General features: G+C 42.9%; 1 protein-coding gene across 6 annotated transcripts in view; it reads left to right on the top strand.

Annotated features, from left to right (window-relative positions):
- shroom2a (shroom family member 2a) overlaps positions 1–15,807 on the top strand; it is a 43,949-nt gene extending 28,142 nt beyond the window's left edge. For all 6 annotated transcript variants that reach the window (XM_042221133.1, XM_042221131.1, XM_005922985.2 and 3 more), the window contains 8 exons: positions 1,052–1,174; positions 2,598–5,001; positions 5,398–5,483; positions 10,309–10,869; positions 11,384–11,950; positions 13,221–13,392; positions 13,479–13,751; positions 15,039–15,807. In XM_042221133.1, the coding sequence (XP_042077067.1) occupies positions 1,052–1,174; positions 2,598–5,001; positions 5,398–5,483; positions 10,309–10,869; positions 11,384–11,950; positions 13,221–13,392; positions 13,479–13,751; positions 15,039–15,311 (4,459 nt within the window). In that variant the 3' untranslated portion in view covers positions 15,312–15,807. The remainder of the gene's footprint in view (positions 1–1,051; positions 1,175–2,597; positions 5,002–5,397; positions 5,484–10,308; positions 10,870–11,383; positions 11,951–13,220; positions 13,393–13,478; positions 13,752–15,038) is intronic.

Below are 15,807 nucleotides of genomic sequence, written 5' to 3'. Positions count from 1 at the left end.
GGATATATAACTGCTATATAGTTGTTGTTTTTTAAAAAAAAGCAAGCAGGGAGCTGATTGTTTTGGGCAAAACCAGCAAATAGCCAGGGTGCTGCTCTTGGAGGAGAGTGAGTGGCTTTTCATTCATGCCTTGTCAGTCATAGTGGAGGGAGGGTGTTCACTCTATATAAAATCAGTCAGATCTAAAGAAAGTTCCCAAAGAAACACAGTTTGTTTGTTGTTGTTTTTTTTGTAAATTAACTTTAGTATATTTAATTAAACTAAACTTTGCCTTCATATAATTAAGATTTCCTGAGTTATAGGTACTCAAAGTACATAGCTTAGGTTGAAATGATACTTTTAAGTTTCCTTTTTTTGCTAATAATTTGTTGAAGAAAACTTCAAAAACCAGGTTTTAGCTTTAGATTGTGACACTTGGAGTGGGTGTAAAATAGATTTTAAGAAAAGCTTGCATGTTTTTTGGGGTTTTTTTTTATCTCCTTTACTGAAGGTGGTTTGGGGCCTGCACAGACCCAAACCTTCAAGGACAGAGATGGGCGTACTTCAGGCCTTTTAGCAGAGCTTTAATGACTGAAATTAGTTGGTTCACGATAGTGTAGACACCTATGAATGATTTTTCTTTCCCCAAAAGTGATTTATTTCTGCAACAGCTGCGATTTTTGCTTCACATATTCACATAACTGATTGTCCCTCTTTGTAAAACTTTAGTGACTAATCATAATGCTCACTCCCGACCATTTTATTATTTAAATTTCGACTCAGGGTGAAGACCATTAAAGGTGTAATGAGTGGTTTCACCTCTGAACAATCAGGCCTGGCTCTCGTGTTTCAGCAGAATGAAAAAAACATATCGCAGCAGAAGTCTGACTCCAGTGTGATTAAAAAAAACATCCAACCTTACACAAAATGTGCAATGTTTTTGCTTATTGGGTCACATTAGTGGCTTTAGCAGCATCTTCCAGTTGTAGTGGCTCATTATGTGGAAGCACATACTGTTTTCCATAAGGATTTGGTCTCTAATCCTAGTCTGTGTTTTTTGCCCTCTCTGCAGGAGGAATGAACCTATAAGTAGGCCTCACTCCTGGCACTCCACCAAGTTCAATGAAAGCCAACCAGGGACTGCCAAAACACAGTCTCCACCCGCGGCAGTCTGGCACACTCACTATGATGCAAGGTACCTCAGACTCTGAATGTTGCACATAAGCACTTTTGATCAGCAGTATGTGATTATGTGCTTCGTGTCCTGCAAGCTCTAAATCAAGGGCGTCAAACCCGTTTTTGTTCATGGGCCCAATTGGATCTCAACTGGGCCTGACCAGCAAAACCACTCCGGAAGAAATTTTCCCCACTAAATTTATCTTTGAGTGTTTAAAAGAAACCAAAAAATTAAACTTCAACGAAGAAATTTCACAAACAATCCTTTATAAAGCAAGTGATGAAGCCCCTGAAATGTGCAACCTCATTTACAGAGTGGAGCTACGAGGCAAAAAACCTAAACTGTAAAATATTTCTTTTTTTACTTGGGACTTTGCTTAGTTTTAAATATATTTTAAATGCAAAACAAATACATTAAAAGTAGTAGCTTTGGTGGAAGACACTGGTACAACCCAACATACAAAGAGTGAAGACCAGGCTAAGAGTCTGTCTCATGAGGGCAGCTATGAGTACCTGCCAGCCTGCCTCTGCTGAAGGATGTTTTAAGGTGCCGACAAGGACGAAGAGAGGACCAGACCCGATGACTCACTCACCACAGGAGCCCTCCATGGTGTCAAGGTTTGAGTGACAGAGCCGAAGCTATTACCACCTAAAGATGGTCAAAGATACTGAGAGAATAGGAGACACAGCTGCAGGTAGCAGATAGTCAATCCTTTCACTGGCCCACATACCTTGAAAACCTTGAAAGGTTTGTCTTGTAGATAGATCTTGGTGACAGAAGGCTCTTTTTTAGTGATGTTTGGCTTAAGCCGAACTAAACATCCAGTGAGTGACCTTTCATAGATGTGCTGAACAGAAAGGGCTGCTTTTGATTTGTAACATAAGAAAAAAAACATGAGCTTCATAGTGAAAATGAACACACGAAGTACCAAATGCTTTCTATCTCAGTTGTTTTTTTTATTATTGGAAATAAAAAAGAAATTAAAATTGGATTAATTTATTTTTGTATTTAGTTTTTGCATTTCAAGCAATAGTCATGATGTAGACCAGTCTCACATTATACCCCTACACCGAAAGGCCAAATACACAATAAGGCAGGGGTGTCATGCATGTGGTGCAGGAGCCAGAACCAGGCCGCCAAAGTGTCTTTCTTTCATCATGCTACTCTGTGCTGGACCCACCTGAGATTCAATTGGCCTGAATGTAGCAAATGGCTCAAATAATGTATATTTAACAGGTTTTAAGATAAAGTGTTTAATCTGTGTTTACTTGTGTGTCTGTGTTGTTTGGTGTCCAAAAAGCTTATAATTAACTACATCTAAATGTGATAAAACGAACAGGTTACATAGTGGTACAGATTTAGATCCCTTTATTATTAACGGCAAACTTTTACAGCTGAAAAACCAGTTGTTCAAAAATCTGTCATTTCTCTTAACCTCTAGCTCGTCATCGGCCAATCTCTCCACCAGCTGGGAGCAAACAAACCTGCGCAGAGTGTCCGACCAGTTCAGTTCTCATGGCAGCATGGACAGCCTAGAGCATGTGTCACACCCATACGCCGCTGGTCAGCTCTCACACGCCAAATCAAACCACAGCATGGAGCAACTCGGAGGAGGGAAAAGGGACTCTGCCTACAGCTCTTTCTCCACCAGCTCCAGCACGCCGGACTACACCCTCTCAAAAAGCAATGCTGCTTCAACAGAGAACATGGTCTACAAAGTCGGGCAGTGGGAGGGGGGAGGAAAGCACAACAGCAGTGGCAGAAATGGCCACAGCCTGGCTGCAGAGGGAGTCAGACAGGATGACAGGCTCACGTATTTTCAGATGCCAGGCGTCAGCTCAGGCTGCGATGGTCCACAGACCGAGGAACCGGCTGGTTCCCACCATTCAACTTCAAGTAGAACCAGCTTTGGGCCTGTTTGGAACGTCCCCGAGAAAAAGAAAACTGCTTCTTCTTCTCCTCCGCCTCCACCACCACCCACACGCAGTGATAGTTTTGCTGCTACTAAAGTCCATGAAAGAGGGCTGATGATTGCTCACCCCGAAGGAATCGATTCCCACCTGCAATCCAGAGCTTCATGTGAAAATCGCTGTCACAACATTTCCCCGAAGAACGACCATGACAGTTTTTACTTTCAGTCCGAAAAATCCCATCAGGACCAGTTCACTTCAAACAAACGGTATTCCCACTCCAGTGATGTTCGGCAGCCCACCCATGTTAACCAACCTTACCATCAAAGACACCACAGCGAGAAAACCACTTTTCATCCTCAGCCTTGGGCTACTTCTGCACCAAAGCCAAAGAACGTAGGTGGGTACTATTACAGCATGCAGGAGGTATCTGCTAACGGTTCAACGCAACACACTGGCCAGAGCCAGAGAAAGAACTTAAGTTCCTCTACAGGCCCTGACCAAAACACAGAGAGCAGCGGGCACAGCCGTTACTACTGTGTGACTACATGCCAGCCCACACAGCCGAACCCTGTGTCTTTGTCAGGAATACCAGAGGACAGGGGCTGTGCGACATATCTGCCACAGACTGGAAATGAGCGAACCTCCCACAGTCCGCTGACGGTTGCTAAAGTGAAGTATCATCTGCCCCAACAGCAGCAGCACTCACACACTAAAGACACCAATGGGTACAGCAAGCACCAAGTCACTAGTGTACATGAAAACCCAGCACTTAAAACGGGCTCAGAAGATTGGGGAGGCCAGAGAGGGAACAATACACAGACAGAAGAATCTCGGCACAGCAGTCAGTCTGAACAGCGCCGGCTTCTACCACTGCAGCACAGAGAACTGCCCCAAGAAGTCAAGCACGACAGCCAAAAGAGCAACAACATCTCCCCCCAGGCCAACCCCATGCTCCACTCACTGTCTTTGGATGTCGCAGGGCAAGATGATAGAGGAAGAGGCGGTGCAGTTTCTGACGAGTCCACTGAAGCTAAGCAGTTAAAGCGCGAAGACCGCTTTGCCACCACACTGAGAAACGAAATCCAGATGAGAAGAGCAAAGCTGCAGAAAAGTAAAAGTGCAGCTGTCCTCCCCTGGGTTGAGGGTCAGGCTAAAGAAGATCAGGACATCCGGAAGTCCACCGAAAGTACAACTCCAACCTCCTCCTCCAGCTCCTACAAGGACCACCTGAAGGAAGTGCAAGAGAGGGTGCTCAAGGCTACATCTTTCAGGAGGAGAGACCTGGAGCTAGTTTTACCAGAGCACTCTAATGCTGAGGCTTTACCTAACTACCCATCCTCGGCACATGCTCGCAAAGATGTCACGCCTCTGCCAGCTGTCACACAGTCAGCAACGAGCCATTCAGGAGGTCAGGTGACTCGCACTGGTGGTCGAAAGCATTTTCCTGCAGAAAAGAAAGTTAAGTCTTTCTCTGAACCAGACAAAATTCACAAAGTGGGGACGAAAGAGGGTGTCGCTCCAAGTGATAATACAAGCTCCTCATTAGACCAGCAGAAACTCTTTGAAGACTGTAAGAAACCAGGTCTACCTCACCACATGCCCCTTGAGAGCCATATCAAGCGCCAAAGTCGAGAACCCGCCTCTGTTGGTGCAACAGAGAATGCAATGAAAGGAATCAAAGGTAGAGATTACGCTGAGGAGGCCTTCAGAGTTTCTACACAAAAGCAGTCCATCCAAGACCAGCAAAGACTGGGCACGTTTGCCGAGTATGAGGCCAGCTGGAATACACAGAAGAAACCTTCAGAGAAAAGGGTCTCTGGACGGTACAAGTCAGCTGATAACATACTCGATCCAGGAACCGAGGAGAGAGCCAGAACCACCTGTTCCCATGAGAGGTTCAGATCGTCTCCATCTACAGAAGTCTACGAACAGGTGAGGCATGAAATCTCACGAGGTCCATGATCTCAGAGTAACTTTTGTTAAGATAGAATTATCAATGCACGAAATTTTTTTTCGTCATTTTGAAGTCCCTGTTGTGTCAAACCCTGTTGGTGGCCTTTACATCTCGTTAAGAGCAAAAGTGCTGACTGAAGGTACAGCGACAAAAGAGAAGCCAAGTCAAATATTAATCCATGTTTATTCTTAGTGGCACACCCTCAACTTAAGCAAGAGAAAGGGGCAACCCTTTCACTGGTGAGAAACCAGGAAGCAGCATCATGAGTTGGTTTGAATAATTATCGAAAGAAAAAGTTAAGCCTCTGGGATACCTGGGAGCCTGTCTGCCGTGGATGTTTGTGCGTAAATGCATTTGTCCGACTTTATTTACAGAAGATTCCAGTTCCTGCAAAGAAGTCAGAGGCAGAGTATTCAGAGCCGGAGAGTAAACCTGCTGAACCACTCAGCTCTGACACATGGTGAGTAAATCCAAAGACGTTATGAAAGAGCGATATCATGGCACTGGATGAATCCTGAATTAAAAGCTGTGTGAGAATTAGGCAACAGCAAAAGTGGTGATAAAGTAGCAACTTCCTGTCGGTGAAAAGGCTTGTTAGAGGTCTTGTTTTGGGTCAAAGGCTGCAATGCATGAATAGTTTTTAATCAGATTTGGCTGTTGATTCTACAACACTGATATTATATGTTTTGTGTTTTTATTTAGATTTTAATGATTTAATTGTTTTCAATTCGTTGTTGGTTTCCAGAGTGGGTTTGCTAGTTTCTGTTTGGTCTTTATCGTTTTAATGATGTTTAGTTTTGGTTTACTTTTTTATTATAATCTGGGGAGTTTGTTTTTCTGGGTCTGATTTAAGTTGAGAGCAGGTAGTGCAAACACTCGACTCTCAGTCATATAGACCTCCCAGTATCAGGAATTGTCTCCCCTAAGGCCTCCTGAGATTGTCTTGTGTTGACAGATTAGCCCAAACCCATAATATCTTAAGCTAAAGCAGTTATTGTTTAATATTTTTGGTATTTTAGAAGTTTTTTAGTAAGTTAGTTTTTTGGGTTATACTGGGGTACACAACTAATACAGTTAATACAGTTAAAACACAGTGATTATCATTTGTGAAATACTCAGTCACTATTTCCATCTCCCTGAACACACATTTTTTTTAATGTAGTGAAATAACCACACTTAGATGATATAGGCATGCAGGAGTTGTGAAATATTCCCATACTCACACCAAGACTAAATTACACTTTGTGTTATTTTAATGTGTTAGCGCTGCGACAGGTTGGTGACCTGTCCAGGGTGTATCTGCCTCTTGCCCAGTGGTAGCTGTGGTAGGCTCTGCGACCCTAAATTGGATAAGCAGATCAGAGTGGATGGATGGTGTTATTTTAAATGCGTTACTAATTTTCAAAAAGCTGTATAATGACTGTTTGTGCAGATTTTGTGTATCAGTGATCTTTAAAATCATTATTCTAGATAATAAGGCTGCTCAAATAAGGGTCTCAGGGCATTTCAACATGGCTACCAAATGGCAAAACTTGCTTCTATAAAGATTTTGGTAAAATGTCATGAAAATATACCAGCTATGGCATTGGGCTGGTGTTATCTCCACTATACAGCACCAGCAGAACAATTGGTGTTCTTACATGTATTTGCATCAATGCTTATCTCACAGGCTAATGTTGTAAAATTATTATCTTCAGTGAACAATTTAACATTGAATACTTGTTTTGCTCTTGCCGCACCATCTTCGTGTTATTATGCTCGTGAGCGTTATCAGTAAAAGAGGGCACAGAGCTTTTGGGGGAACACTGAAGTCTTTATAATCTGTTAACAGTGGCGCTGTCTGGGCGCAGCTGTAACAACATAAGCCGTCTCTCTGGCTGACTATTGTGTCGTTTAGTGGAGGCTTAGCGGTGTAGGCGAGGCATCTGAAAGTGTCCGTGATGGCAATAAAGCATTTCTTCAGCCCTGCATGGGAATATATGAGGGCCCGGAGTGCAGGGGGCCGGCTCGAAGGCATGACATTATCATCGATAAGATCTGCCAGTCTGCATAACTGGTTTTTTGTCAGTTCCAGCTGTGTGATTCTGAGAATGCAGGACTGTTTGGTGCAACACAAATATCCAGACTGGGATATCTCAGCTATTACAGCTACTGACTTCCACCATGAAATTAATTTGTGCGATTTAAGTACATAATGAACAAAATAAATAACTTAAGCAATCATATTTATGTCCTTTTTCTCTAACTAATCACCTCTGAGTGTGACAGGGACCAGGGGACTGATTAAGTTATGTATATAGTTAATAAATATATAGACACAAATTTCTCCATTGTAAGTAAGTGTGGAAATATTATGTGTCATACAGTATGTTTATATTTAAGCTTCATAATCCTGCGAAGCTGTCTGTCGATGTCTGTCTGTGTGTTTGCTAAAATGGATTAATGACTGATTAATCCCGCTCCTTGGTGACTGTTTGTGTTGTTGGTGACAGTTGACGAGTTCTCCTTCGATGACTCTGATATATTGTGTAAAATGCTCAAATGTAGCGTCACCTGTTCCACCTGTCCTTCTCTATCAGCAAATCCACTGCTTTGATTGTTTCGTGTTTTTCCACGAGCTACATCTGGCCCGTCACGTCCTTCCTCAAATGTATGGATGGTAAAACTAAAATATTGTAGTTTAGCTTTAATTATTATAGAAGCTCAAGATGGGATCATTTTAAAAAGGTCAGTCAGTAGTTTTGAAAGGTTTCTCTGATTATTATGATTCAGTTTTGAGCCATGTATGGTGACGTGGGGAGGGTGACTTCATGCTTTGTAACCAGTTATTCAGGAGTCTTTTGTCACTACCTAAACTCTCATGGGGGTGTCGAGTATCCGATGTTGAGCAACCTCTCACGTTTCCATAACAACCACGGCTCAGAGGGTGGTATTGTCATTGATAGTCTGCGAGATGACTTAAGTGATCCGTGCTCCACCCAGTTATTGTTACTGATACAAGTGTAAAGAGACACCAACAGGTGCCTTCTGTCACAGAGAGCCGCCAGACACTCACTTTTTCTTCAGTTCAGTGGAAATGACGAGATTAAAGCGTCACATTGGGTGAGTTATTTAATACGTATTTGTCTGTTTTAGCCCTAAAGTGACCAAGCTAAAGTAGCAGATGTCATTTATTACACTTTGTAAAGGAATATATCATTTTTAATGGGTCTGTTTATGTTTTCTTTATCTATGGCAGATACTCTAAATTATAAAGAATAATACCTTTTAAAACTTATGGTACGCATGAGCAGGGTTTTTCCTGCTCTTTGGTGGGTGTCTCTATATGTAAACATAATTAAGTCAAGCCAGAGACTCTGTGTTACCTTTATTTAGAAGTTTATGTATTTATACTGATATTTGGATGTTTCTTTTACCCCCATTTTTAAAAAATAAATAAATAAATAATAATAATGGTGAGATGTGATAGACATTTACTCAGTCTTTCACACTACCTTTTTAAAATCTTTTTAAAAAGTAAATGCTTCAAAATAACTGCCCTGAGACATTAAAATGGCTGTGGGGTGGTGGCACTTGATTATGATTATTTACAGTTTGTCAAAGATGACAACTAAAAAAAAAAAAAAACTCATTAAAAACCAAAATAAATGACTGTGAAGAATTTAAATACGGTAAATGCACCTTGAAGCTTTAGGTCATTAGATCAAAATTTCACCAAAGCAACAAAAATAAATAATAATTAAAAATATAAAATAAGTGGAAGACAAAAGCGACTGTTTCATGAACATTGATAATCATACCTCAGTTTTACATATTTTTATTTTTATTTTTTTAACAGCGTACCACGTTCTCACACTTTGCCCGGTGGAAGCAGTTGTTCATCGTGCAACTTGTTGCAGCTTGTATGGGTTCATATTGGGATGTTTGAGTTACGGCGTCTGCCTGTCCACCTGGAGCGGCATTTTATCTTACAATGGCAGATTAAAGCTGCATGGTATGAGTCAGTGTTGTCTGAATGCTCCACATTAAGGTTGTATTGGAGCATGTATGGAAATGTAATCTGTGTGCAGGAAACCACACTATTACAGCTAGATGTTTGCATGCTTTAATCATGTCTGCGTGATGAAGGCATTCAGACATGATTAAATCAGGTTGACAGTGGAAAGCATGTATGGCGATGCTCTCGGTGTGCTGCTGCTAAAACGTCAACCACTCAGTTCTCTGCTTGGGGCTGGTCCCTCTCATCTCTCTACACACGTGTAAAAAACACAAAAAAACAAAAATCATAATCTGTACCAAAAGCTTTTAAATGGAGCTGAAACCTTCAATTTAGTTTTATGTAGCACAAGTTCGCAACAACCATCACCTAAAGCAGCCTTACCGAAAGGTCTTTAAGAAACCTGAAGAAGTCCAGTCACTTTCTTTCCAAGCTCCCATGACCTGGATCACCGAGAACCAACATTGCTCTTGAAGTTGGACTGAAGTTAATTGGTTGCCGGGTTGTCGCTGTGTATGATCTGGCTGTTCTGTTCACTCACTCATACTTTGTGTCAGTATGTCAGTGCAGTGGCTGCTGAAAACCTTGCTAAATGTTCTGTGGTGCAAATATAACCATGGAAAACCAAAGAGGCAGTCTGTCTTCTAGTAAAATTACATATTAAGTTTATTTTTTGAGCAACCTGGCAGAGGAAAACAGACCAACGGACATCAACTGTTAAGTGACTACATTATACTTTATTATTCCTGTGATAAAAAATAATTTTGCAGAGGCAGATGGGGGGAATCCCCACGCCTCTTCATGCCTCTCCATGCAGCCTTGCAAATCGCACCCAGTACATAATGGCTCTGTTAATGACCTGTTTTCTCTGCACTGCACAGTCGAATCATACTTAATGATAAACACCTACAAGTTTAAATCTGTTTATAATCACCTTCAGCTCTCTGAAGACCTCCACACATCACGTTCTCCTCCTCCACTGTTTCCACTCCAAGGAGTTAAAACTCCAAATATGAATGAGGCAGGGGGAAAAAAGTGCTCTTCTGCTTCTAGAGGATTATTTATTCCTCTTTGCAGGCTTTGTGGGAACTGAAATATTCCTCCTCAGGCTGCCAGCTGAACAGTTACCCGCAGAAAGAGGGAGAGACGTGTGTCTTGTCGTGCTGGTGTAATGATAGTGGCTGCTGGAGAACAAGGCCCCTGCCACAGCGTATTATTTGATTGAGCTGCTGATGATAGCCCACGCTGCCTGGCTGTGTAATTAAAAGCTTTCCTTTGTGTTCCTCAGGTTCCCTGACAGAGCTCCAGGTGATTGTAAAGTGAGAGACAAGCCTGCAGAGTTTGAACATTACTCAGCGCCACCCCCTCCTCCCATGACGGGAGCAGACCCCGACTGCAGACACAGAGCTGCTGCTGCCACCCTCAGCCACAGACCCACATCTATTTCTCTCGAACTCACAGAGACTGCCCCCCCTCAGCCTGAGGACCACAGTCACACAGACCCGCACTCTGGACTCTGGAGAAAGCCCCCTGCACTAGAGAACCCTCTGCCTCCACCCAGATGCCCAGAGGTCGACTCCCACGAGTCCTCCGCCGGTTCCCAGAGTGAAGGCTTAAACCTCTCTGATCATAACTCCGCCTTCAACCACACCCACGCTGTTAAAGGAGACTCTGAGCAGGGCAAAGGACAAGGGGCAGGACATCATCTCTCAGCCTCTCCCTCTGCGTCCTCCTACAGACCTTCAGGGCTGGCCAGCATGGAGGGGCACCGCTCACCATCTCCTCAGTTTTCCCCACAGAGACTCAGCGACAGGCCTCCGGTCTCTCTTCAGGATGAATTCTCAAACAGGTAACGTTTGGGTTTTTTTTTCCCCACACATTTCAAAGCTGCACAACATTCTGAACAGCTACTGTAACTCCTCCGCTCATCGCGTCTTTATGCTTCAAGTACAAAGGGGCTCATTGAGAGTCGCTGCCTCTGTAGAGTCAACATGTGAGTGCTATCAAGGCGCAGTAAATTAGAGGGATTCTCTGTAGTTCAATTCAGGGCACAAGCAGTTCTGAGATTATTCTGCTCAAAATGTAAACGCCTCCATTTCTTAAGCCCCAAACATGAAACTGTTTGTTCATTTTCTTGATTCGGACCTAATTGATATCATCTGTAGCAAACGTATGACTGTACAGTACCACAGAAAGTGGTGGGAGGAGTCCAGAGGTCTCGGATATCTGAGCACACTGGGCATGGAAAAAATCTCCTCTGCCATCATGCAATGAAACTTTAAATCAGCTCATGGCTGAGAGAACCACAACAGGACGTTTTCTTCTTGTCTAAGTGGAAATTTTCTTCTCTCTCTCTTTTGCAGGATGGAGCATGTGATAGAAAACCAAAGCTCTGCAGTGAGGAAAGTGCCCATCAGGATTGTGCACTCGGGAGGAAATGCAGAGAAGGAAAATACACCGTTTTTGCAGCACAGCAGCCCCCCTGCCATTGAAGCCGAGGGGCACGCCGTGACTCGGCTCGGCAGCCTCGGAGCTGCAGGTCAGGACTCTGTCTTCTGCGCCTTCACCAGGCAGAAGGAGCCCGATGGCGTCCCACACCCTCAAAAGCAACAGATGCCCCAGAGGGACACATACATGACCACTATAGGAGATCACCTCCAACCGCCGCCACCCACAGACGTGTCCAGCAGCAATAAATTGGCGACAAACACAGGAGTGTCCAAGGCAGAGGATCAGAAAAGAGAGGAGCTGGCCAGGGACATCATGGGGAAGGATAAGTCACTAGCAGATATTCTGGATCAGAGCAAGATGAAGACCACAATGGACTTGATGGAGGGCATCTTCCCTCAAGGGGAGCAGCTGGTGGAAGAAGCTCACCAGCGCAGGAAGGTGCAGCCGAAGCAGACAAACTCCCGGCCCGCTGAGGAAAGGTGAGCATCGAGGTCATCCATAGGTGCTACTCGTGTATGCTGTCACCAGGGGGCAGTGTCAGAAGAATGAGGAAGAACCGGGCTGTTGGTTCTTTAGCCTCGTTCCACTGCAGATAAGACAGAAGAAATGATTCAATCATAATGGAGTGGAACTGACCACTACAAACAGCATCTGTGAACTTTTAATTTTTGAATTTATTTTTTTATTTTTAATTTGGTGAACTTGTCTTTCACTTTCATTGGCTGAGTAGCTGTCTTGAACAATCAACTTTCAGGCCTTTCAGTGCATCTCTGACACAGTTTTGTTTTTGGTGTCACTTCATGTCGCACTGGTAGCGTTTTAGGAGCTTTAAGCCTGTACTGGATTTTTTTTTTTTAAAAAACTGAAAAAACACCTCTTGTATCCAACTTCCTGTCCTCCTTGTCTTCTCTGCACTGCTTCATGTGTTTGTAAAAGTAAATTATTGATGATTATAGAGTCTACGTGCAGGCAGAATGCTGATTGGTTGAAAAGTTGGCTTGAACAGGAAAAGGAGTGGCAGCTGTATTAACTACAAAAGGGAAGAAGGATGGAAAAAATCCTCTTGTGTGATAAAACCAGCAGGGGAAGCTCAGACGGCAGATGATGGTCTTTTAATTTTAAGCTATAACAGAGCAGTGGCTGTTACTGTTACTGAATGTGTTACTGTAGAATTTGCATAACCAAGCAAATCACAGAGCTTCATCTTTAGTTTTGTGATGCTTGGAAATGTGATTTGAAGCTCTGAGCAGCACAATGAAATTTTTCAGGCTTTGGTTCGAGTTGCCCAGTGTTAAAGTCATTGGCTGTAGAGATGTCTGGAAAAGAAATGATTTTTTTTTTTTCTTTCATGATTACAGCTTTAATAATCTCACTCTACTCCGTGTTAGTGTGCAAAAAAAGGTTTCATTTTTCCCATACTTACAGACTTAACTGCAAATCTGATGCAGGGGTGAACTGTCCCTTTAAATGTTTGTATTCCCCTCGCTATAAAACTGCTCCTGTAATCAATTTTAACTTTTACTTACAAGCAAGCACCCACATGAAAAAGCGCTGACTCCCATCATCTTTGCAGTCGTGAAGCTGCTTTTATGGCATATTTAAACTTGTGACCTGTTACCTGTTTAACACACCTTGTTCAAACTGATGAGTGTGTCTGCATATACTTGTTAGTCATGAGGTGAAACTTCCTGGAAAATGCTCTTTTCATGCTTTTCTGCATTTCTGAGTTTCTTACTGGATTTATTTCAGGGAAAAGGAGGACAACGTGGCAGCAGCTACCTCGATGGTGACCAGCTCTGCATATTACAGCACATCTGCTCCCAAAGCTGAGCTCCTTATTAAGATGAAGGGCATGCAGGACCAGGAGCAGGAGGAGGAGGACTCTGAAGATGAGCTGGACAATGATTTGGCCAATAAGAAGGTACCAGAAACCAGTGTTTGCTTGTTAAAAAGCTTTACCCTTCGCACTGTTTTGGACTAATCTCTCAGCTTCATCTTTTTCTGCAGCAAGAGCTGATCGACAGCCTCAGCAAGAAGCTCCAGGTGCTCCGGGAGGCCCGGGAGAGTCTTCAGGAGGACATCCTGGACAACAACGCTCTGGGAGAAGAGGTGGAAGCCCAGGTCCAGCAGGTCTGCAAACCCAACGAGCTGGACAAGTTCAAGATGTTTGTGGGGGACCTGGATAAAGTGGTGAGCCTTCTGCTGTCCCTGTCGGGGCGCCTGGCCAGAGTGGAGAACGCCCTCAACAGTCTGGAGGAGGATGCTACGCCAGAGGAGAGGGTGAGCAAACCTTCAGGAATTATTTTAGATAACGTTCCACTTCAGCCACAAGCAAGTGGTGGAAAATGAATAAAAGAAGCTCAGTGTGAGTGTTCAGCTGGAAAAGGTCAGTTAGTCTATTTCATGAAGCCACGCTAAACCTGACCTGCTTGCTAAGAAAATTTTGCGAGTTACATGCGATTGAAGTACAAAAGAATTTACCATATGCACTTTTTCAGATTTCCTCCAGTAATAAAGCATTCAGGGTACCAGTGCTCATTTCCGTTCCTCTGCATCAGGGATGTCAAACATCACGGTCCGCATCCAGCCCACTTTAATCAGTGATCAGTGATATGCCCTCTCTGCCGGTGTACAGTAGTTAAACTACACATTTAATCCATGAGTTTTCTTATATATAAAAAAAGAAGTGCAATTTTAATAGAAATCTGTCAATATAACTCTTTGGGCTTAATTTTAAAGAATTAAATGTTTATGACTTAATTACTTTGGTGTAGTATTAATGGCCGTGGAGGAGGTCTTTATCAGTAACTGCAGGAAAAAGTACAAAACTTCTGAAAATGGCGTTAAAATCCAAAATCTCTGTTCTCTGTCACATTTCCCAAAGCCATCCAGTGGGCGGGACTGAAGTCTTTGCTGGGCTGATTCTGGCCCCAGCGCCTTATGTTTGGCACCTGCTTACATCAGAGTTGAAGATAAAACGCTGAACAAAAGCACGGTTTTGGCTTTGCATTGTTGTTACTTGGAGTGGGTGTAATTGATTTGGTTTTGGTGTTTAATATTGTTTTTCAGCCCTGAAAATTTTGTGTCTGACTCCATTTTATTCATATTAATTTATGAAAGCTAGAAAAGGTAGAATTTTTTAAAGCTATATTTTTTTATATACTTTGAGGGCTTGTAAATCTATTAAAACTATTTTTTTAATCATTATATGAATGGAAAGTTTTGCATGGCTTCATAAAATGTTTCAGTTATTGTATTGAGTAAGTCAGATTTGACTAATACTATATGTATAAATAAATAGGCAGTACTTCAGAGGCTCACACAGGATGCAGCGTGTGCTGGGCTCACGTGAGGACAGAGGACAAAGGAAAGTAGATCTATCCTGAACCCTTTGTTCTCATTACATCAGGAGCTTTAAGGCATCTGTGGAGCTACTGGAAGGAAGATCTAACAAGTTGAAGCTTTTCTTTGATGGAAATTTATTTAGCTGTATCGATACCAAGTGAATAATTTGATATGGGATGGTTAATATACATCCTTTCACACTCTCTCTTTCTTCTTCATCAGCGTACGCTGATTGAGAAGAGGAAGCTGCTGATCCGACAGCACGAGGACGCAAAGGAGCTGAAGGAGAACCTGGACCGCAGAGAGGGTGTGGTTTACGAGATCCTGGCGAGCTACCTGCAGGAGGACAGCCTCGCGGACTACGAGCACTTTGTGAAGATGAAGTCGGCGCTCATTATCGAGCAGCGCAAGCTCGAGGATAAAATCAAGCTGGGCGAGGAGCAGCTGAAGTGTCTGATGGACAGCCTGCCCATAGAGCAGCGGCTGGCCCTCTGAGGAGGACAGACACTGCTGGGTCTGAGAGTCACGTGGTTTCGGCTGCACATGAGCCCTGTGGCCAGCAGATGGCGGTATAGTTAAGAAAATCTGCACATAAACAGCCTATTTGGTGCATTTTCCTGACTTTGTGAGCATGCGTGTACATGACAACCACAAAAAACTCCACAAAACTTTCTTTTTGTAAAGATGGTGGTATTTTTTTTTGGGGGGGGCAACCAACCACTAATGCCCTTTTATGATATTTTTGCTTTGTTTCTTATGATTTTATTTTTTTTTAGTAATTTATTATAGCCTTTTGAATCTGGAGGAGACAGTATTTTATCTTCAACCGATTTAGCTGATGCGTGCTACACACTGAGCATTTAAGAGTATTTATCAAGTATAAATGTCACGAGATCTGTCAAATCTGGCTAAATATGTCAGTAAATTCATCATTCTTTACCTTTTACACTCAAACTAGTGGCCTTTTTTTTTTTTTTTTTTTTTTTTTAAA

Source organism: Haplochromis burtoni, unplaced genomic scaffold, assembly GCF_018398535.1.
Source record: "Haplochromis burtoni strain Fernald_Lab_line unplaced genomic scaffold, NCSU_Asbu1 Contig_61, whole genome shotgun sequence".
NCBI classification, from domain to species: Eukaryota; Metazoa; Chordata; class Actinopteri; order Cichliformes; family Cichlidae; genus Haplochromis; species Haplochromis burtoni.
The sequence above is the reverse complement of the archived record's forward strand: the minus strand, read 5'-3'. Positions and strand labels throughout refer to the sequence as shown.